This window comes from Coregonus clupeaformis, unplaced genomic scaffold (genome assembly GCF_020615455.1).
Source record: "Coregonus clupeaformis isolate EN_2021a unplaced genomic scaffold, ASM2061545v1 scaf0237, whole genome shotgun sequence".
In the NCBI taxonomy this organism is placed as follows: domain Eukaryota; kingdom Metazoa; phylum Chordata; class Actinopteri; order Salmoniformes; family Salmonidae; genus Coregonus; species Coregonus clupeaformis.
The window spans coordinates 179,384-202,424 of record NW_025533692.1 but is presented as its reverse complement, the minus strand read 5'-3'; the positions used below and the strand labels follow the sequence as shown (position 1 = coordinate 202,424).

Below are 23,041 nucleotides of genomic sequence, written 5' to 3'. Positions count from 1 at the left end.
CACTGGCTATAAGGTGAATGCACCTATTTGTAAGTCGCTCTGGATAAGAGCGTCTGCTAAATGACGTAAATGTAAAATGTAAATGTTAAAATGCATCCAACATTATGCCCACCATTGTATTGGGCAGCTGCTATTGGAGAACTCAAATTGGTTTTTTTGCAGAGCACATTGTACAACTGTTTTTAGAGATGATTGTATTGCAAGGTATGCTGTATGTGTAGGCTATGCTTTGTTGGCTAATATGCATATGCTGCTGTCGTTTTTAAACCTCCATTCTAGCATACATCATTCAAATCTACATGCTTTTATTTGGGTTTCTATGCAACGTATATGATTTAATGTTTCTTTATGCCTGCAGCTAGTTACTTAAAATGAGACATATAATCATACCAAAACATGATTCACTGTAAGCTATAAATACAAAGAGAGTCGCACACTCCAAATGTATAACCTCCCAGTAAGCAGCTCGAGTGTTAATTTGAGGCTGTGTTTACATCCTACAGCCATTGGCTGCCTTCATCACGAGGGGTATGAAAGGGAGTTCTGATTGGTTCCAAGTTTAGCAGTTCGGCGAATTTGCCTGAGCAGACAAGGTGTTGAAATATACTTTTTATGAGAAAAGGTGCAAGAAATTAAGGTGCCAGCTAATTTTATAGTCATCATAAGAATGTTGTACTGCCATATACAAAACGTCAGCTCCTCCCTCGACGGGGATTGATCAACTTCACGTTTTTCAGCTTCTGCCCACCACCTAATTTTTATGGGACAGACCACAGAGTTTCTAAACCCAGAAGCGCAACATCACGACACTTCCGGTGACGCTTCCGAAACGGACCAAACTGACTAGGCCGGGGTTTGGGGTTTGAGAAGCCAATGAGAGAAGTGAAAAGTTATTCATTAATTGTTAATTTTCTCGAAATCTAAAGGCAGAACCGAGAATTGAGACAATGTCTTCAGTAGTTGAACATGTTATTACTCCAACCTCGTGAAAGTGACAAACTGACACGTTTTAATTTTCGTCAAAAAACAACTTTACATCGATGGAGTGCCTTGCATTGGACGGCTTGCACATGCGCAGTTTGGCGCCGGACAACCGTTAGACCGGATGACGTTTGTCTACGCATGCGCTTAATTAGCCAACGTCGGGATTTCAATTGGAGAAGCAGTTTTGGCCTGTCTTCATACTGTACTCTCTCTGGACAACATTTGAAAGGGGTCCTGACATGTCCTTTGAATGCATGTGCCGCGCTATATGGGAAACTGCACAAGAATGGAATGTTCTCTAGGAGTTTGACAACTAGCTAGCACATTTTTTTCTGAACACTTTTTTTTGCAGTCAGATCAAAATCTTTATCGAAACAAAAATGTTTTCTGCGGATCAAAGTTGTTGGTTCGTTCGTAAGGTAAGCACTGCCCTATTTAAACGGCTAAACCACAGTTAGCTAGCTAGTTAGTTATCTGGCTACCCGTGGATGTTATCCAATTACAGTAGGTAGCTTGCTAGTAACTAACTAGTTAGCTAGTAACATTAGCTAGATATAGTAGCTATATTTTATTGCTAGTATAACAACAATAACACTAGTTGTTGGCTGGCTGGCTGTAATTGTAGAAATGTTAGAAAAGCTAGCTAGATTTTCAAGTTTCACGTAAGCTAGGTAGTAGTTAACGTAGCATTCAGTTTTGACCAGAGGGTCTGGCTTCAGCAGCAGGGTTGCCAGGTCAAGCTACAATTTCTACTCCAATACATACGACTCAAAAGCAGCACAAAAGGCCTGCAAACTAGCCCCATTTTTTTTTCCACAACAAGAGAGTATTTATACAATAAACCCTTTTTCCATAATGTTATCGATCCAATTAAGAAGGAATATCATAGTAACTTGTAACTACATTAGAAGCATAATTCGTGTTCTTAAGCATGATGCAAAGCTGAGTGCCTGGATACAGCTGTTAGTCGTGGTATATTGGCCATATACCACAAACCCCCGGGGTGTCTTATTGCTATTATAAACTGCTTACCAACGTCATTAGAACAATAAAACGTAATGCCATTCGCTGAGTTTGAGCAACACAAATGAGGAAAAAGTCAGTGGTTGCATTTGCAAAGTTGGTATGAATGTTGGTGTTTCCAGGTGATCTGTTGGCGAGCAGTAATGTATCTGAATGAATTATGTTGTTTCCAGGTGATCTGTTGGCGAGCAGTAGCCAGTATGGCCTGGTCTGTCCTGCTACTGCTTCCCACAACAGCTCTGTTTGTAGTTCTCAGCAGATTCAGTCTGTTTCACCCTATACACTGGATATCAGGTAAGAGAACACTCACAAACCAAAGCTCGACTCCCGAGTGGCGCAGTGGTCTATGGCACTCTATCACAGTGCTAGCTGTGCCACTAGAGATCCTGGTTTGAGTCCAGGCTCTGTCGCAGCCTGCCGCGACCGGGAGACCCATGGGCGGCGCGCAATTGGTCCAGCGTCGTCCAAGGTAGGGGAGGGTTTGGCCGGCAGGGATGTGGGTTTGTTTCCCACGGGGGGGGCAGTATGACAAAAAACAAACAAAAAAACATGTATGCACTCACTAACTGTAAGTCGCTCTGGATAAGAGCGTCTGCTAAATGACTAAAATGTAAATGTAATACACTCACCTTGTACACAATGTCAAATTGAATTAGCTTACTGTTGCTAGGAGCCAGTCAGACTAACTTCCCTTACTGTAGCTAGGAGCCAGTCAGACTAACTTCCCTTACTGTAGCTAGGAGCCAGTCAGACTAACTTCCCTTACTGTTGCTAGGAGCCAGTCAGACTAACTTCCCTTACTGTTGCTAGGAGCCAGTCAGACTAACTTCCCTTACTGTAGCTAGGAGCCAGTCAGACTAACTTCCCTTACTGTTGCTAGGAGCCAGTCAGACTAACTTCCCTTACTGTAGCTAGGAGCCAGTCAGACTAACTTCCCTTACTGTAGCTAGGAGCCAGTCAGACTAACTTCCCTTACTGTTGCTAGGAGCCAGTCAGACTAACTTCCCTTACTGTAGCTAGGAGCCAGTCAGACTAACTTCCCTTACTGTAGCTAGGAGCCAGTCAGACTAACTTCCCTTACTGTAGCTAGGAGCCAGTCAGACTAACTTCCCTTACTGTTGCTAGGAGCCAGTCAGACTAACTTCCCTTACTGTTGCTAGGAGCCAGTCAGACTAACTTCCCTTACTGTTGCTAGGAGCCAGTCAGACTAACTTCCCTTACTGTTGCTAGGAGCCAGTCAGACTAACTTCCCTTACTGTTGCTAGGAGCCAGTCAGACTAACTTCCCTTACTGTAGCTAGGAGCCAGTCAGACTAACTTCCCTTACTGTTGCTAGGAGCCAGTCAGACTAACTTCCCTTACTGTAGCTAGGAGCCAGTCAGACTAACTTCCCTTACTGTTGCTAGGAGCCAGTCAGACTAACTTCCCTTACTGTAGCTAGGAGCCAGTCAGACTAACTTCCCTTACTGTAGCTAGGAGCCAGTCAGACTAACTTCCCTTACTGTAGCTAGGAGCCAGTCAGACTAACTTCCCTTACTGTAGCTAGGAGCCAGTCAGACTAACTTCCCTTACTGTTGCTAGGAGCCAGTCAGACTAACTTCCCTTACTGTTGCTAGGAGCCAGTCAGACTAACTTCCCTTACTGTAGCTAGGAGCCAGTCAGACTAACTTCCCTTACTGTTGCTAGGAGCCAGTCAGACTAACTTCCCTTACTGTTGCTAGGAGCCAGTCAGACTAACTTCCCTTACTGTTGCTAGGAGCCAGTCAGACTAACTTCCCTTACTGTTGCTAGGAGCCAGTCAGACTAACTTCCCTTACTGTTGCTAGGAGCCAGTCAGACTAACTTCCCTTACTGTTGCTAGGAGCCAGTCAGACTAACTTCCCTTACTGTTGCTAGGAGCCAGTCAGACTAACTTCCCTTACTGTAGCTAGGAGCCAGTCAGACTAACTTCCCTTACTGTAGCTAGGAGCCAGTCAGACTAACTTCCCTTACTGTTGCTAGGAGCCAGTCAGACTAACTTCCCTTACTGTAGCTAGGAGCCAGTCAGACTAACTTCCCCTTACTGTTGCTAGGAGCCAGTCAGACTAACTTCCCTTACTGTAGCTAGGAGCCAGTCAGACTAACTTCCCTTACTGTTGCTAGGAGCCAGTCAGACTAACTTCCCTTACTGTTGCTAGGAGCCAGTCAGACTAACTTCCCTTACTGTAGCTAGGAGCCAGTCAGACTAACTTCCCTTACTGTTGCTAGGAGCCAGTCAGACTAACTTCCCTTACTGTAGCTAGGAGCCAGTCAGACTAACTTCCCTTACTGTAGCTAGGAGCCAGTCAGACTAACTTCCCTTACTGTTGCTAGGAGCCAGTCAGACTAACTTCCCTTACTGTTGCTAGGAGCCAGTCAGACTAACTTCCCTTACTGTAGCTAGGAGCCAGTCAGACTAACTTCCCTTACTGTAGCTAGGAGCCAGTCAGACTAACTTCCCCTTACTGTAGCTAGGAGCCAGTCAGACTAACTTCCCTTACTGTAGCTAGGAGCCAGTCAGACTAACTTCCCTTACTGTAGCTAGGAGCCAGTCAGACTAACTTCCCTTACTGTAGCTAGGAGCCAGTCAGACTAACTTCCCTTACTGTAGCTAGGAGCCAGTCAGACTAACTTCCCCTTACTGTAGCTAGGAGCCAGTCAGACTAACTTCCCTTACTGTTGCTAGGAGCCAGTCAGACTAACTTCCCTTACTGTAGCTAGGAGCCAGTCAGACTAACTTCCCTTACTGTTGCTAGGAGCCAGTCAGACTAACTTCCCTTACTGTTGCTAGGAGCCAGTCAGACTAACTTCCCTTACTGTAGCTAGGAGCCAGTCAGACTAACTTCCCTTACTGTTGCTAGGAGCCAGTCAGACTAACTTCCCTTACTGTAGCTAGGAGCCAGTCAGACTAACTTCCCTTACTGTTGCTAGGAGCCAGTCAGACTAACTTCCCTTACTGTTGCTAGGAGCCAGTCAGACTAACTTCCCTTACTGTTGCTAGGAGCCAGTCAGACTAACTTCCCTTACTGTTGCTAGGAGCCAGTCAGACTAACTTCCCCTTACTGTTGCTAGGAGCCAGTCAGACTAACTTCCCTTACTGTTGCTAGGAGCCAGTCAGACTAACTTCCCTTACTGTTGCTAGGAGCCAGTCAGACTAACTTCCCTTACTGTTGCTAGGAGCCAGTCAGACTAACTTCCCTTACTGTTGCTAGGAGCCAGTCAGACTAACTTCCCTTACTGTTGCTAGGAGCCAGTCAGACTAACTTCCCTTACTGTTGCTAGGAGCCAGTCAGACTAACTTCCCTTACTGTAGCTAGGGAGCCAGTCAGACTAACTTCCCTTACTGTAGCTAGGAGCCAGTCAGACTAACTTCCCTTACTGTAGCTAGGAGCCAGTCAGACTAACTTCCCTTACTGTAGCTAGGAGCCAGTCAGACTAACTTCCCTTACTGTAGCTAGGAGCCAGTCAGACTAACTTCCCTTACTGTAGCTAGGAGCCAGTCAGACTAACTTCCCTTACTGTAGCTAGGAGCCAGTCAGACTAACTTCCCTTACTGTAGCTAGGAGCCAGTCAGACTAACTTCCCTTACTGTGGTCGTTCTCTGGCTATGTAGCCAGCTAAGAAAGTTATGTCGGAGACTGCTGGTAAGCACATTTTTCGAATGTCTCGTTCTAGAATGCTTGGCCCCTGTTGACCAGTGCCAGTAGATGGCTATACGTAGGTATTCAGTATGTCTAAGACTGTTGATAAGCAGCCTATAAAAGAGTGTTGTCTGCTTACAGAATGCTTGTCCCTACTGACCAGCGCCAGCACCATCTTCTCCTTCATCCTGCTATGTGGAGTGGTGCTGCTGGTGGGCTTCTTCAACCTGGAGTATTACACAGGTGAGTCAGACAATGAAGGGTTCTCCCAGGGATGACAGTTCTGAGTGAAAGGAGCCGGAGGTGATTGCTGCACTCCATTTCTTTAGATTGAATCAGGGTGCCATGGGTGGAGCGAGGACATAGTGCGTTTGAAAATACAAATACTGACAAAAAAAAAAACTATGCTCTCCCTGTACTGTAGGTGGCTTTGTATATGGAGGTGCCAATGGCCTGGGACATACATAGTCCCAGCATTCACCCTCTTTTATTTATTGTTTGATTGATTGCTTTCCACCAGTCGTCCCATCCATCGCCTGCTCCAAGATCGACCTCCTAGGTCAGGTGCTTCACCCCCGTCAGTTCGTCCACTCACTGGCGCACTGTATCATGGGTGTTGTAGTGGCTTGGTGTTGTGCCTTCACCATCGGAGGGCGCTACCGGGCCTTGGGGCACCCCTGTACCCAGGATGAGAGGTGAGACACCACACAACGTGTTTTTACCTGCCATACACACACGGATGTAAATTAAGAAAGCCCGCTGGCCCGAGGCTAGTACTTTTCAGACTGGGCTAGTAGAAAACTCGTCAAACTAGCCTGCCTGCTAGGGAAGTGTTGTACTTTTCGATACCAAGTGGTACATGTTGGACCCGGTAAAACTACTAGCCTGGTTGGCTAGTTCCTGCATACACCTCATGGCTGTAGAGTAGTAATTCCTTATTTATGGAAGAATACTCTTATTCATAATAATTCATAATATTTGGTCAACATTTCGGTTGAGGTTGGGGACCTCAAGTTTACTTTAGTGAAACATTCTTACTTGTTTTCCCCTATACGAGTAAAAAAAAAGAAAGAAAACAGTCCTCATAAGTTTTTAGGGTGTTGTTGTAACTTCCCCATATCTCTCCATCTCTGTCTGTTGTTGTGTTGGTTACAGTAGTAGTGGTCCTGAGATGTGCCTGAATGAATACCACCTGGTGCTGCTGCTGGTGGGGGCCTTCATCGGATACAGCCACAGCCTGCTGGGCGTGGTCCACAACATCAACTACGTCTCGTTCCACACCATGCGGGTACATACTCTTCTTCATTTATTTACTCACTGTTTTTTACATTCTAGAATAATAGTGAAGACATCAAAACTATGAAATAACACATATGGAATCATGTAGTAACCCCAAAAAGTGTTAAACAAATTCTTCAAATATTCACCCTTTGCCTTGATGACAGCTTTGCACACTCTTGGCATTCTCTCGACCATTTCAATTAACAGGTGTGCCTTGTTTCATTTTGTCGTTATAGTAATGTTTGTAGCAATTTGTGAAAATCATTGTGGAAATCTGTTGCAGCTCAAGTCTACAAAACCTGCAATGCTGTCTCTATGGGCTGGCTAGCTAGGTTAATAAAGTTGCAGTTGTTATTAACCGACTGCTTCAGAACAGCCGAGTGTGTTGTTAGATGCTTTTTTTTCTTCAGATCTCCGCTAAACAAATACTGTGGCAAGAAAAAGTATGTGAACCCTTTGGAATTACCTGGGTTTCTGCATAAATTGGTCAAAAATTTGGTCTGATCTTGATCTAAGTCAAAACAATAGACAACCACAGTGTGCTAAAACTAATAACATACAAACAATGATACGTTTTCATGTCTTTATTGAACAAACCATGTAAACATTCACAGTGCATGGTGGGAAAAGGATATGAGCCCTTGGATTTAATAACTGGTTGACCCTCCTTTGGCAGCAATAACCTCGACCAAACGTTTTCTGTAGTTGCGGATCAGACCTGAACAACGGTCAGGAGGAATTATGGAACATTCCTCTTCACAAAACCTGTTTCAGTTCAGCAATATTCTTGGGATGTCTGGTGTGAACCGCTCTCTTGAGGTCATGCCACAGCATCTTGATAAACTTGTGAATTCATTTTTCCGTTGACGATAGCAAGCTGTCCAGGCCCTGAGGCAGCAAAGCAGCCCCAAACCATGATGCTCCCTCCACCATACTTTACAGTTGGGATGAGGTTTTGATGTTGGTGTGCTGTGCCTTTTTTTCTCCACACATAGTGTTGTGTGTTCCTTCCTTCCAAACAACTCAACTTTAGTTTCATCTGTCTACAGAATATTTTGCCAGTAGCGCTGTGGAACATCCAGGTGCTCTTTTGCGAACTTCAGACGTGCAGCAATGTTTTTTTTGGACATCAGTGTCTTCTTCCGTGGTGTCCTCCCATGAACACCATTCTTGTTTAGTGTTTTACGTATCGTAGACTCGTCAGCAGAGATGTTAGCATGTTCCAGAGATTTCTGTAAGTCTTTAGCTGACTCTAGGATTCTTCTTAACCTCGTTGAGCGTTCTGCGCTGTGCTCTTGCAGTCGTCTCGGCAGGACGGCCGCTCCTAGGGAGAGTAGCAACAGTGCTGAACTTTCTCCATTAACAGACAATTTGTCTTACCGTGGACTGATAAACATCAAGGCTTTTAGAGATACTTTTGTAACCCTTTCCAGCTTTATGCAAGTCAACCATTCTTAATCTTAGGTCTTCTGAGATCTCTTTCAGAAACTCACATTTTTCCCAACCTACACTGTGAATGTTTAAATGACGTTTTCAATATAGACAAGAAAAATACAATAATTTATCTGTTATTAGTTTAACCTCTTTAAGGATCGTACCCTTTGTTTTCCCCCCAATTTTCGCCTAAAATGACATGTCCAAATCTAACTGCTTGTAGCTCAGGACCTGAAGCACGGATATGCATATTCTTGATACCATTGGAAAGGAAACACTTTGAAGTTTGTGGAAATGTGAAATGATTGTAGGAGAATATAACACATTATATTTGGTAAAAGATAATACAAACAAACAAAAAAACGTGTTTTTTTTTATTCCATCATCTTTGAAATGCAAGAGAAAGGCCACAATATAATATTGCAGTTTAGGTGCAATTTAGATTTTGGCCATTAGATGGCAGCAGTGTGTGCAATGTTTCAGATTGATCCAGTGAAGCATTGCAATACTGGACTATTTTGTATCAAGTCTGCCCAAATGTGCCGAATTGGTCAATTGATACATTTTCAAGTACATAACTATAGAGAACATACAAAAATGATATGGTAATACAAAATGTAAGTTTACACACTCCCAGGAATGTCATACATGATGGATCATTAGCTTATACACTAACTTTCACACATCTAGACGGCCGGGCAGGGTGGGTGTGGAGCCAGAGTTCAAACTGTAGAACCCAGATCCAACATTTGAATATACAAATTTATTTTATCAAACAAAACTATGCTACATTTTATCTCTGGGACCCTTAGGATGACAAATCAGAGCAAGATTACTTAATGTTAGTACATTATTTACCTTCAGAGGTGAATGTATCAAACCAGTTGCCGTGATACGTTTTTTGATGTTGTGCACTTTCCTCAAACAATAGCATGGTATTTTTTCACTGTAAATTGGACAGTGCAGTTAGATTAACAATAATTTAAGCTGTCTGCCCATATAAGACATGTCTATGTCCTGGAAAGTTTGCTGTTACTTACAACAGTCATGCTAATCACATTAGCGCACGTTAGCGAACCGTCCCGTTTACGGGACACCGATCCCGTAGAGGTTAAACCCACTGCTCATCTATTGTTGTGACTTACATGAAAATCAGATCAAATTTTATGACCAATTTATGCAGAAATCCAGGTAATTCCGAAGGGTTCACATACTTTTTTTTGGCATTCGGAAAGTATTCAGACCCCTCCACTTTTTCCACATTTTATTGTGTTACAGCCTCATTCTAAAATTGATTTAATAAATTGCCCTCATCAATCTACACACAATAACCCATAATGACAAAGCGAAAACCGTTTTTTAAGAAGTTTTATCCCATTTATAAAAAAAAAAAAAAAAAAACCTTATTTACATAAGTATTCAGACCCTTTTCTATGAGACTAGAAATTGAGCTCAGGTGCATCCTGTTTCCATTGATCATCCTTGAGATGTTTCTACAACTTGATTGGAGTCCACCTGAGGTAAATTATATTGATTGGACATGATTTGGAAAGACACACACCTGTCTATATAAGGTCCCACAGTTGACAGTTCATGTCAGAGCAAAAACCAAGCCATGAGGTCGAAGGAATTGTCCATAGAGCTCCGAGACAGGATTGTGTCGAGGCACAGATCTGGGGAAGGGTACCAAAAAATGTCTGCTGCATTGAAGGTCCCCAAGAACATAGTGGCCTCCATCATTCTTAAATGGAAGACGTTTGGAACCACCAAGACTCTTCCTAGAGCTGGTCGCCCGGCCAAACTGAGCAATCGGGGGAGAAGGGTCTTGGTCAGGGAGGTGACCAAGAACCCGATGGTCACTCTGACAGAGCTCCAGATTTCCTCTGTGGAGATGAGAGAACCTTCCAGAAGGACAACCATCTCTGCAGCACTCCACCAATCAGTCCTTTATGGTGGAGTGGCCAGACTGAGGCCACTCGTCAGTAAAAGGCACATGACAGCCCGCTTGGAGTTTGCCAAAAGGCACCTAAAGGACTCCCAGACCATGAGAAACAAGATTCTCTGGTCTGATGAAACCAAGATTGAACTATTTTGGCCTGAAAGCCAAGCATCACGTCTGGAGGAAACCTGGCACCATCCCTACGGTGAAGCATGGTGGTGGCAGCATCATGCTGTGGGGATGTTTTTCAGCGGCAGGGACTGGGAGACTAGTCAGGATCGAGGGGAAAGATGAACGCAGCAAAGTACAGAGAGATCCTTGATGAAAACCTGCTCCAGAGCGCTCAGGACCTCAGACTGGGGCGACGGTTCACCTTCCAAGAGGACAACAACCCTATGCACACAGCCAAGACAACGCAGGAGTGGCTTCAGGACAAGTCTCTGAATGTCCTTGAGTGGCCCAGCCAGAAAATAGCTGTGCAGCGATGCTCCCCATCCAACCTGACAGAGCTTGAGAGGATCTGCAGAGAAGAATGGGAGAAACTCCCCAAATACAGGTGTGACAAGCTTGTAGCGTCATACCCAAGAAGACTCAAGGCTGTAATCGCTGCCAAAGGTGCTTCAACAAAGTACTGAGTAAAGGGTCTGAATATTTATTTAAATGTGATTTTTCATTTTTCATTTTCCTACGGTGCGCCCTACTGAACATAACCCATCGACGTCTACTAGTGTTGGGCATTATAGTTTCTGTTACCTTTTGACAGAACTAGCAAGGCACTTAACCCTAATTGCTCCTGTAAGTCGCTCTGGATAAGAGCGTCTGCTAAAATGACTAAAATGTAAATGTAACTATGTTATGAGACATCAGGAAGTGCCCTGTTCTCCTCAGGCTGCTTAGGGGAGGAGGCTCATAATAATGTCTGGAATGGAGTCAATGGAATGGAGTCAAACACATGGAAACCATGGAAACCACATCTCTGTGTGTGATACCATCCCATTTACTCCATCCCATTTACTCCATTCCAGACATTATTATGAGCCTCCTCCCCTCAGCAGCCTCCACTGCTCTGCTTTTCATGTTTCAGCAATACAAGTACCTCCGCTTCAAGGGAACTCTGCCCCTAGTGGTGAAAGCCAGTGCTGTTCAGGCTCTCTACTCTCTCAGGAACTTCCTCCTCCTCTATTTCTTCCTGGGTAAGATGAAGAAGACATTACGAAGTCCGTCAAAGCTCTGTTTTGCGTATGAGGTATTCACCGGTATATATGCAGTGGGGTGTCTCCCAACTGTTCTATAGTCAAATGATGAAGGTATTGTTAATGATGTCTATCTCCCTGTCTTTCAGGATATGCACCACGAGCGTGGATCTGTAAAACACTTGACCTCAACATCAACAGGTTAACCTCATGATATCATTTGAATCTGACCCAGATACCCCTCTACTACTAGGGAGCTCACCCAGATACCCCTCTACTACTAGGGAGCTCACCCAGATACCCCTCTACTACTAGGGAGCTCACCCAGATACCCCTCTACTACTAGGGAGCTCACCCAGATACCCCCTCTACTACTAGGGAGCTCACCCAGATACCCCTCTACTACTATGGAGCTCACCCAGATACCCTCTACTACTATGGAGCTCACCCAGATACCCCTCTACTACTAGGGAGCTCACCCAGATACCCCTCTACTACTAGGGAGCTCACCCAGATACCCCTCTACTACTAGGGAGCTCACCCAGATACCCCTCTACTACTAGGGAGCTCACCCAGATACCCCTCTACTACTAGGGAGCTCACCCAGATACCCCTCTACTACTAGGGAGCTCCCCCAGATACCCCTCTACTACTAGGGAGCTCACCCAGATACCCCTCTACTACTAGGGAGCTCCCCCAGATACCCCTCTACTACTAGGGAGCTCACCCAGATACCCCTCTACTACTAGGGAGCTCACCCAGATACCCCTCTACTACTAGGGAGCTCACCCAGATACCCCCTCTACTACTAGGGAGCTCACCCAGATACCCCTCTACTACTAGGGAGCTCACCCAGATACCCCCTCTACTACTAGGGAGCTCACCCAGATACCCCTCTACTACTAGGGAGCTCACCCAGATACCCCTCTACTACTAGGGAGCTCACCCAGATACCCCCTCTACTACTAGGGAGCTCACCCAGATACCCCTCTACTACTAGGGAGCTCACCCAGATACCCCTCTACTACTAGGGAGCTCACCCAGATACCCCTCTACTACTAGGGAGCTCACCCAGATACCCCTCTACTACTAGGGAGCTCACCCAGATACCCCTCTACTACTAGGGAGCTCACCCAGATACCCCTCTACTACTAGGGAGCTCACCCAGATACCCCTCTACTACTAGGGAGCTCACCCAGATACCCCTCTACTACTAGGGAGCTCACCCAGATACCCCTCTACTACTAGGGAGCTCACCCAGATACCCCCTCTACTACTAGGGAGCTCACCCAGATACCCCTCTACTACTAGGGAGCTCACCCAGATACCCCTCTACTACTAGGGAGCTCACCCAGATACCCCTCTACTACTAGGGAGCTCACCCAGATACCCCTCTACTACTAGGGAGCTCACCCAGATACCCCTCTACTACTAGGAGCTCACCCAGATACCCCTCTACTACTAGGGAGCTCACCCAGATACCCCTCTACTACTAGGGAGCTCACCCAGATACCCCTCTACTACTAGGGAGCTCACCCAGATACCCCTCTACTACTAGGGAGCTCACCCAGATACCCCCTCTACTACTAGGGAGCTCACCCAGATACCCCTCTACTACTAGGGAGCTCACCCAGATACCCCTCTACTACTAGGGAGCTCACCCAGATACCCCTCTACTACTAGGGAGCTCACCCAGATACCCCTCTACTACTAGGGAGCTCACCCAGATACCCCTCTACTACTAGGGAGCTCACCCAGATACCCCTCTACTACTAGGGAGCTCACCCAGATACCCCTCTACTACTAGATAGCTATATTTAGATAGGACTCCTCATATTCCTTTTCTAATGTATTTTAAGTCTTAGTGTGCTGTGAAATCTGTTATGAATGTATTGTAATGTTTTTTTAAAATGTATAACTGCCTTAATTTTGCTGGACATCAGGAAGAGTAGCTTCTGCCTTGGCAGCAGCTAATGGGGATCCATAATAAATACAAAAGTCCTGCATTGAATACGTCTTGTGATGACTTGTGATGTCAGTATTCCACTGGAATGGAATGGTACATGCAGCAAGACAGACTGAACCGATGACAGACGTGTTCTTGTCTCCCCCTCTAGTTCAATCCATTCCCTGGACAGTGTGTCTAGTCTTTTGGACCTATCTCTCCTCTATCACCTGTGGATCAGTGGGACCTTCCTCCTCCTCACCTGGTACACCACAGTGCTGCTCTTCAGGATCTTTGTTACCGAGGTACATATAGCTCCTCTGACCCCTTACACCTCGATCAGACCGACAGCGTCATTGCGTTTTGGTACACCAGAAGTACATTATTTTCCAATGCAACGCTGCGTTTGCCTTGCGGCGTTGCAGAGGCAGTTGCTGTGAGTTCAGATGCATCAGATTGTATGGGTAGACGTGACAGAAATAGTAGTAAAAGGTGAATGTTGAACTTTTGTTGCTCACATATCCACTGAACATGTTGGATTACATCATGGGAAAAATATGACTGCAGAATTGATTACGCAGCGTTGATGCAATGACTCTGTCGGTCTGATCAAGGCGTAACCTTCACCTGGTACGTCACCGTACTGCTCCTCAGGACCTAACCCTAACCTCGGACCCCTAACCTTCCTCTTGCTGACCTGGTACGATACATCACTGTCCTGCTCCTCAGGATCTAACCTCGGACCCCTAACCTTCCTCTTGCTGACCTGGTACGATACATCACTGTCCTGCTCCTCAGGATCTAACCTCTGACCCCTAACCTTCCTCTTGCTGACCTGGTACGATACATCACTGTCCTGCTCCTCAGGACCTAACCTCTGACCCCTAAGCTTCCTCTTGCTGACCTGGTACGATACATCACTGTCCTGCTCCTCAGGATCTAACCTCTGACCCCTAGCCTTCCTCTTGCTGACCTGGTACGATACATCACTGTCCTGCTCCTCAGGACCTAACCCTAACCTCGGACCCCTAACCTTCCTCTTGCTGACCTGGTACGATACATCACTGTCCTGCTCCTCAGGACCTAACCCTAACCTCTGACCCCTAACCTTCCTCTTGCTGACCTGGTACGATACATCACTGTCCTGCTCCTCAGGACCTAACCTCGGACCCCTAACCTTCCTCTTGCTGACCTGGTACGATACATCACTGTCCTGCTCCTCAGGATCTAACCTCTGACCCCTAACCTTCCTCTTGCTGACCTGGTACGATACATCACTGTCCTGCTCCTCAGGACCTAACCTCTGACCCCTAACCTTCCTCTTGCTGACCTGGTACGATACATCACTGTCCTGCTCCTCAGGGAGTGAATGCTCATTCTTTCTGTCTATTGGACTGACTCACTGCTTCTCCACCAGTCTAGTCCTGGACTGACTCACTGCTTCTCTACCAGTCTAGTCCTGGACTGACTCACTGCTTCTCCACCAGTCTAGTCTTGGACTGACTCACTGCTTCTCTACCAGTCTAGTCCTGGACTGACTCACTGCTTCTCCACCAGTCTAGTCCTGGACTGACTCACTGCTTCTCCACCAGTCTAGTCCTGGACTGACTCACTGCTTCTCCACCAGTCTAGTCCTGGACTGACTCACTGCTTCTCCACCAGTCTAGTCTTGGACTGACTCACTGCTTCTCCACCAGTCTAGTCCTAGACTGACTCACTGCTTCTCCACCAGTCTAGTCCGTTGGACTGACTCACTGCTTCTCCACCAGTCAAATCCTGGACTGACTCACTGCTTCTCCACCAGTCTAGTCCTGGACTGACTCACTGCTTCTCTACCAGTCTAGTCTATTGGACTGACTCACTGCTTCTCCACCAGTCTAGTCTATTGGACTGACTCACTGCTCCTCCACCAGTCTAGTCTATTGGACTGACTCACTGCTTCTCCACCAGTCTAGTCTATAGGACTGACTCACTGCTTCTCCACCAGTCTAGTCCTGGACTGACTCACTGCTTCTCCACCAGTCTAGTCTTGGACTGACTCACTGCTTCTCCACCAGTCTAGTCCTAGACTGACTCACTGCTTCTCCACCAGTCTAGTCCGTTGGACTGACTCACTGCTTCTCCACCAGTCAAATCCTGGACTGACTCACTACTTCTTCACCAGTCTAGTCCTGGACTGACTCACTGCTTCTCTACCAGTCTAGTCTATTGGACTGACTCACTGCTTCTCCACCAGTCTAGTCTATTGGACTGACTCACTGCTCCTCCACCAGTCTAGTCTATAGGACTGACTCACTGCTTCTCCACCAGTCTAGTCTATAGGACTGACTCACTGCTTCTCCACCAGTCTAGTCTATTGGACTGACTCACTGCTTCTCCACCAGTCTAGTCCGTTGGACTGACTCACTGCTTCTCCACCAGTCTAGTCCGTTGGACTGACTCACTGCTTCTCTACCAGTCTAGTCTATTGGACTGACTCACTGCTTCTCCACCAGTCTAGTCTATTGGACTGACTCACTGCTTCTCCACCAGTCTAGTCCTGGACTGACTCACTGCTTCTCCACCAGTCTAGTCTATTGGACTGACTCACTGCTTCTCTACCAGTCTAGTCTATTGGACTGACTCACTGCTTCTCCACCAGTCTAGTCTATTGGACTGACTCACTGCTTCTCCACCAGTCTAGTCTATTGGACTGACTCACTGCTTCTCCACCAGTCTAGTCCTGGACTGACTCACTGCTTCTCCACCAGTCTAGTCTATTGGACTGACTCACTGCTTCTCCACCAGTCTAGTCCTGGACTGACTCACTGCTTCTCCACCAGTCTAGTCCTAGACTGACTCACTGCTTCTCTACCAGTCTAGTCTATTGGACTGACTCACTGCTTCTCCACCAGTCTAGTCTATTGGACTGACTCACTGCTTCTCCACCAGTCTAGTCTATTGGACTGACTCACTGCTTCTCCACCAGTCTAGTCCTGGACTGACTCACTGCTTCTCCACCAGTCTAGTCTATTGGACTGACTCACTGCTTCTCCACCAGTCTAGTCTATTGGACTGACTCACTGCTTCTCTACCAGTCTAGTCCTGGACTGACTCACTGCTTCTCCACCAGTCTAGTCTATTGGACTGACTCACTGCTTCTCCACCAGTCTAGTCCTGGACTGACTCACTGCTTCTCCACCAGTCTAGTCCTGGACTGACTCACTGCTTCTCTACCAGTCTAGTCCGTTGGACTGACTCACTGCTTCTCTACCAGTCTAGTCCGTTGGACTGACTCACTGCTTCTCTACCAGTCTAGTCTATTGGACTGACTCACTGCTTCTCTACCAGTCTAGTCCTGGACTGACTCACTGCTTCTCCACCAGTCTCTAACTGACTGTTAAGCATTTACTCTCTATGGCTGCTGTTCGATTCACAACCATTCTTCTCCCAGAAGTGTGCACTTCTAACCTGTCTGCTTAGTACCATAGAAAATATAAGTATGATTGATAATGATAATTTCTTGCAGGTTTACAGTTTTCCTGTCCAGTCCACGTTCACAGAGGATGCTCACCAGTGCCTCCCCAAAGTTATCACTGGCATGCAACCAATGATACTGAAGGTAAGCGTTCTACATCAATTTAACAATGGAAACAATCCATTTCAGGATCATCAGCATTCCCTGTTATGAGTGACTTTGATTTTCCTCTGTTAAAGCTTCTGTTAACCATACATCTGTTCTGTGTCCTGTCAGTTCCTAGTCCTCCAGTTAACCGTACATCTGTTCTGTGTCCTGTCAGTTCCTAAACCTCCAGTTAACCATACATCTGTTCTGTGTCCTGTCAGTTCCTAAACCTCCAGTTAACCGTACATCTGTTCTGTGTCCTGTCAGTTCCTAGTCCTCCAGTTAACCGTACATCTGTTCTGTGTCCTGTCAGTTCCTAGTCCTCCAGTTAACCATACATCTGTTCTGTGTCCTGTCAGTTCCTAAACCTCCAGTTAACCGTACATCTGTTCTGTGTCCTGTCAGTTCCTAGTCCTCCAGTTAACCGTACATCTGTTCTGTGTCCTGTCAGTTCCTAGTCCTCCAGTTAACCGTACATCTGTTCTGTGTCCTGTCAGTTCCTAGTCCTCCAGTTAACCGTACATCTGTTCTGTGTCCTGTCAGTTCCTAGTCCTCCAGTTAACCGTACATCTGTTCTGTGTCCTGTCAGTTCCTAGTCCTCCAGTTAACCGTACATCTGTTCTGTGTCCTGTCAGTTCCTAGTCCTCCAGTTAACCGTACATCTGTTCTGTGTCCTGTCAGTTCCTAGTCCTCCAGTTAACCGTACATCTGTTCTGTGTCCTGTCAGTTCCTAGTCCTCCAGTTAACCGTACATCTGTTCTGTGTCCTGTCAGTTCCTAGTCCTCCAGTTAACCATACATCTGTTCTGTGTCCTTTCAGTTCCTAGTCCTCCAGTTAACCATACATCTGTTCTGTGTCCTGTCAGTTCCTAGTCCTCCAGTTAACCGTACATCTGTTCTGTGTCCTGTCAGTTCCTAGTCCTCCAGTTAACCATACATCTGTTCTGTGTCCTGTCAGTTCCTAGTCCTCCAGTTAACCGTACATCTGTTCTGTGTCCTGTCAGTTCCTAGTCCTCCAGTTAACCGTACATCTGTTCTGTGTCCTGTCAGTTCCTAGTCCTCCAGTTAACCGTACATCTGTTCTGTGTCCTGTCAGTTCCTAGTCCTCCAGTTAACCGTACATCTGTTCTGTGTCCTGTCAGTTCCTAGTCCTCCAGTTAACCATACATCTGTTCTGTGTCCTTTCAGTTCCTAGTCCTCCAGTTAACCATACATCTGTTCTGTGTCCTGTCAGTTCCTAGTCCTCCAGTTAACCATACATCTGTTCTGTGTCCTGTCAGTTCCTAGTCCTCCAGTTAACCGTACATCTGTTCTGTGTCCTGTCAGTTCCTAGTCCTCCAGTTAACCGTACATCTGTTCTGTGTCCTGTCAGTTCCTAGTCCTCCAGTTAACCGTACATCTGTTCTGTGTCCTGTCAGTTTCTATCCCTCCAGGACCTGGCTCTGCTGTCTCAACACTCTCCTTCTAGACGTCTGGAGGTGTTCAGTCTCAGCCAACCAGGTGACCCCACTGCTCAGCCTGCATAAATACAACTAATGCATATTTATACTTTCACATTACAGAATGCACTTCATGTGTCTCATTACTTACAGTAAAAAAATAAAAACGCTATCTGCATTATCAATATATTTAGATTATTCCTCTGTTGACATTGGAGATGTCTCTGAAACATCAACTGGCTCTGCAGTATGCATATTCTTCTGTCTGTTGTTCCCAGAGTAATGTCCCCTGTCTGCCGTTCTGTCTGTTGTTCCCAGAGTAATGTCCCCTGTCTGCCGTTCTGTCTGTTGTTCCCAGAGTAATGTCCCCCGTCTGCCGTTCTGTCTGTTGTTCCCAGAGTAATGTCCCCTGTCTTCCGTTCTGTCTGTTGTTCCCAGAGTAATGTCCCCCGTCTGCCGTTCTGTCTGTTGTTCCCAGAGTAATGTCCCCTGTCTGCCGTTCTGTCTGTTGTTCCCAGAGTAATGTCCCCCGTCTGCCGTTCTGTCTGTTGTTCCCCGAGTAATGTCCCCTGTCTTCCGTTCTGTCTGTTATTCCCAGAGTAATGTCCCCTGTCTGCCGTTCTGTCTGTTGTTCCCAGAGTAATGTCTGCCGTTCTGTCTGTTGTTCCCAGAGTAATGTCCTGTCTGCCGTTCTGTCTGTTGTTCCCAGAGTAATGTCCCCTGTCTGCCGTTCTGTCTGTTGTTCCCCGAGTAATGTCTGCCGTTCTGTCTGTTGTTCCCAGAGTAATGTCTGCCGTTCTGTCTGTTGTTCCCCGAGTAATGTCTGCCGTTCTGTCTGTTGTTCCCCGAGTAATGTCTGCCGTTCTGTCTGTTGTTCCCAGAGTAATGTCTGCCGTTCTGTCTGTTGTTCCCAGAGTAATGTCCCCTGTCTGCCGTTCTGTCTGTTGTTCCCAGAGTAATGTCCCCTGTCTGCCGTTCTGTCTGTTGTTCCCAGAGTAATGTCCCGTCTGCCGTTCTGTCTGTTGTTCCCCGAGTAATGTCTGCCGTTCTGTCTGTTGTTCCCAGAGTAATGTCTGCCGTTCTGTCTGTTGTTCCCAGAGTAATGTCCCCTGTCTGCCGTTCTGTCTGTTGTTCCCAGAGTAATGTCCCGTCTGCCGTTCTGTCTGTTGTTCCCCGAGTAATGTCTGCCGTTCTGTCTGTTGTTCCCAGAGTAATGTCCCCTGTCTGCCGTTCTGTCTGTTGTTCCCCGAGTAATGTCTGCCGTTCTGTCTGTTATTCCCAGAGTAATGTCCCGTCTGCCGTTCTGTCTGTTATTCCCCGAGTAATGTCCCCTGTCTGCCGTTCTGTCTGTTGTTCCCAGAGTAATGTCCCCTGTCTGCCGTTCTGTCTGTTGTTCCCAGAGTAATGTCCCCTGTCTGCCGTTCTGTCTGTTGTTCCCCGAGTAATGTCTGCCGTTCTGTCTGTTGTTCCCAGAGTAATGTCCCCTGTCTGCCGTTCTGTCTGTTGTTCCCCGAGTAATGTCTGCCGTTCTGTCTGTTATTCCCAGAGTAATGTCCCGTCTGCCGTTCTGTCTGTTATTCCCCGAGTAATGTCCCCTGTCTGCCGTTCTGTCTGTTGTTCCCAGAGTAATGTCCCGTCTGCCGTTCTGTCTGTTGTTCCCAGAGTAATGTCCCCTGTCTGCCGTTCTGTCTGTTATTCCCAGAGTAATGTCCCGTCTGCCGTTCTGTCTGTTATTCCCAGAGTAATGTCCCCTGTCTGCCGTTCTGTCTGTTATTCCCAGAGTAATGTCCCCTGTCTGCCGTTCTGTCTGTTATTCCCCGAGTAATGTCCCCTGTCTGCCGTTCTGTCTGTTGTTCCCAGAGTAATGTCCCGTCTGCCGTTCTGTCTGTTGTTCCCCGAGTAATGTCTGCCGTTCTGTCTGTTGTTCCCAGAGTAATGTCTGCCGTTCTGTCTGTTGTTCCCAGAGTAATGTCCCCTGTCTTCCGTTCTGTCTGTTATTCCCAGAGTAATGTCCCCTGTCTTCCGTTCTGTCTGTTGTTCCCAGAGTAATGTCCCCTGTCTGCCGTTCTGTCTGTTGTTCCCAGAGTAATGTCCCGTCTGCCGTTCTGTCTGTTATTCCCAGAGTAATGTCCCCTGTCTGCCGTTCTGTCTGTTGTTCCCCGAGTAATGTCTGCCGTTCTGTCTGTTATTCCCAGAGTAATGTCCCGTCTGCCGTTCTGTCTGTTATTCCCCGAGTAATGTCCCCTGTCTGCCGTTCTGTCTGTTGTTCCCAGAGTAATGTCCCGTCTGCCGTTCTGTCTGTTATTCCCAGAGTAATGTCCCGTCTGCCGTTCTGTCTGTTATTCCCAGAGTAATGTCCCCTGTCTGCCGTTCTGTCTGTTATTCCCAGAGTAATGTCCCCTGTCTGCCGTTCTGTCTGTTATTCCCAGAGTAATGTCCCCTGTCTGCCGTTCTGTCTGTTATTCCCCGAGTAATGTCCCGTCTGCCGTTCTGTCTGTTATTCCCAGAGTAATGTCCCCTGTCTGCCGTTCTGTCTGTTATTCCCAGAGTAATGTCCCCTGTCTGCCGTTCTGTCTGTTATTCCCAGAGTAATGTCCCCTGTCTGCCGTTCTGTCTGTTGTTCCCAGAGTAATGTCCCGTCTGCCGTTCTGTCTGTTGTTCCCAGAGTAATGTCCCGTCTGCCATTCTGTCTGTTATTCCCTGAGTAAAGGGTCGTCACTAGCTTCCATAGCCACAGTCATAATTATAGCTAAACCCCGCCCATTTCTACAATGTATCTTCTGACAATTTTAAATCTAACCTTAACCACACTGCTGACCTTATGCCTAACCTTAAATTAATCCTCTAGAGTCCATGTCCGTGCCCCCGTGGAAATCTAATTAGTTTAATAAAAAATTCCCCATTTTATATTAAATAGCTTTTAATACATAACATAACCAAATGTAGCCTATTACTTTGTCTGGGGCTCTCAAGGACTTGCTTCAAGGACTTGCTTCACGGTAGGGATGGTGTTAGACGGGTGATGAGCACCGCCTGGTTTTCTCCAGACGTGGCGCTTTGCATTCAGGCCAAAGAGTTACATTTGTCTCATCAGACCACATAATCTTTTGCCTTATACTCTGTCTGTCATGTGCCTTTTCACAAACCCCAGGGTGTTGTCATGTGCCTTTTTGCAAACTCCAGGCGTGCTGTCATGTGCCTTTTTCTCAGGAGTGGCTTCCATCTGGCCACTCTCCCATAAAGCCCAGAGAAGTGAAGTGCTGTAGAGACTGTATGTTCTCCCATCTCAGCCAAGGAACTCTGTAGTTCTGTCAGAGTGGTCATTGGGTTCTTAGTCACCTCCCTGATCAAGGTCCTTCTTGCCCGGTTGATCAGTTTGGTCGGACGGTCAGCTCTAGGCAGTCTGGGTAATCCCATATTATTTCCCAATGATGGAGACCACTGGGCTCTTGGAAACTTTCAACACTCTAGACATTGTTTTATACCCTTCCCCAGATATATGCCTCATCACAATTCTATCTCAGAGATCTACAGACAGTTCCTTGGACTTCATGGTATAGTTTCTGCTCTAACTTGCACTGTCAACTGTGGGACCTTATATACAGTCGTGGTCAAAAGTTTTGAGAATGACACAAATATAAATGTTCACAAAGTCTGCTGCCTCAGTTTTTATGATGACAATTTGCATATATTCCAGAATGTTATGAAGAGTGATCAGATGAATTGCAATTAATTGTAAAGTCCCTCTTTGCCATGAAAATGAACTTAATCCCATTTCAGCCCTGCCACAAAAGGACCATCTGCCATCATGTCAGTGATTCTCTCGTTAACACAGGTGAGAGTGTTGACGAGGACAAGGCTGGAGATCACTCTGTCATGCTGATTGAGTTAGAATAACAGACTGGAAGCTTTAAAAGGAGGGTGGTGCTTGAAATCATTGTTCTTCCTCTGTTAACCATGGTTACCTGCAAGGAAACACGTTCCGTCATCATTGCTTTGCACAAAAAGGGCTTCACAGGCATAGATATTGTTGCTAGTAAGATTGCACCTAGATCAACCATTTATCGGATCATCAAGAACTTCAAGGAGAGAGGTTCAATTATTGTGAAGAAGGCTTCAGGGCGCCCAAGAAAGTCCAGCAAACGCCAGGACCGTCTCCTAATGTTGATTCAGCTGCGGGATCGAGGCACCACCAGTGCAGAGCTTGCTCAGGAATGGCAGCAGGCAGGTGTGAGTGCATCTGCACGCACAGTGAGGCAAAGACTTTTGGAGGATGGCCTGGTGTCAAGAAGGGCAGCGAGGAAGCCACTTCTCTCCAGGAAAAACATCAGGGACAGACTGATATTCTGCAAAAGGAACAGGGATTGGACTGCTGAGGACTGGGGTAAAGTCATATTCTCTGATGAATCCCCTTTCCGATTGTTTGGGGTATCCGGAAAACACCTTGTCCGGAGAAGACAAGGTGAGCGCTACCATCAGTCCTGTGTCATGCCAACAGTAAAGCATCCTGAGACCATTCATGTGTGGGGTTGCTTCTCAGCC

General features: G+C 46.6%; 1 protein-coding gene across 2 annotated transcripts in view; it reads left to right on the top strand.

Moving 5' to 3' along the window:
- Positions 1–1,150: 1,150 nt before the first annotated feature.
- ndc1 (NDC1 transmembrane nucleoporin) overlaps positions 1,151–23,041 on the top strand; it is a 38,628-nt gene continuing 16,737 nt past the window's right edge. Inside the window, exons 1-10 of one of the 2 annotated variants that reach the window (XM_041842944.2) lie at positions 1,151–1,403; positions 2,181–2,301; positions 5,807–5,908; positions 6,186–6,360; positions 6,824–6,953; positions 11,404–11,512; positions 11,662–11,713; positions 13,630–13,762; positions 16,966–17,058; positions 18,479–18,560. In XM_041842944.2, the coding sequence (XP_041698878.2) occupies positions 1,365–1,403; positions 2,181–2,301; positions 5,807–5,908; positions 6,186–6,360; positions 6,824–6,953; positions 11,404–11,512; positions 11,662–11,713; positions 13,630–13,762; positions 16,966–17,058; positions 18,479–18,560 (1,036 nt within the window). In that variant the 5' untranslated portion in view covers positions 1,151–1,364. Of the gene's footprint in view, positions 1,404–2,180; positions 2,302–5,806; positions 5,909–6,185; positions 6,361–6,820; positions 6,954–11,403; positions 11,513–11,661; positions 11,714–13,629; positions 13,763–16,965; positions 17,059–18,478; positions 18,561–23,041 lie in introns of both variants that reach the window. The other variant, XM_041842943.2, reaches the window with a different exon arrangement.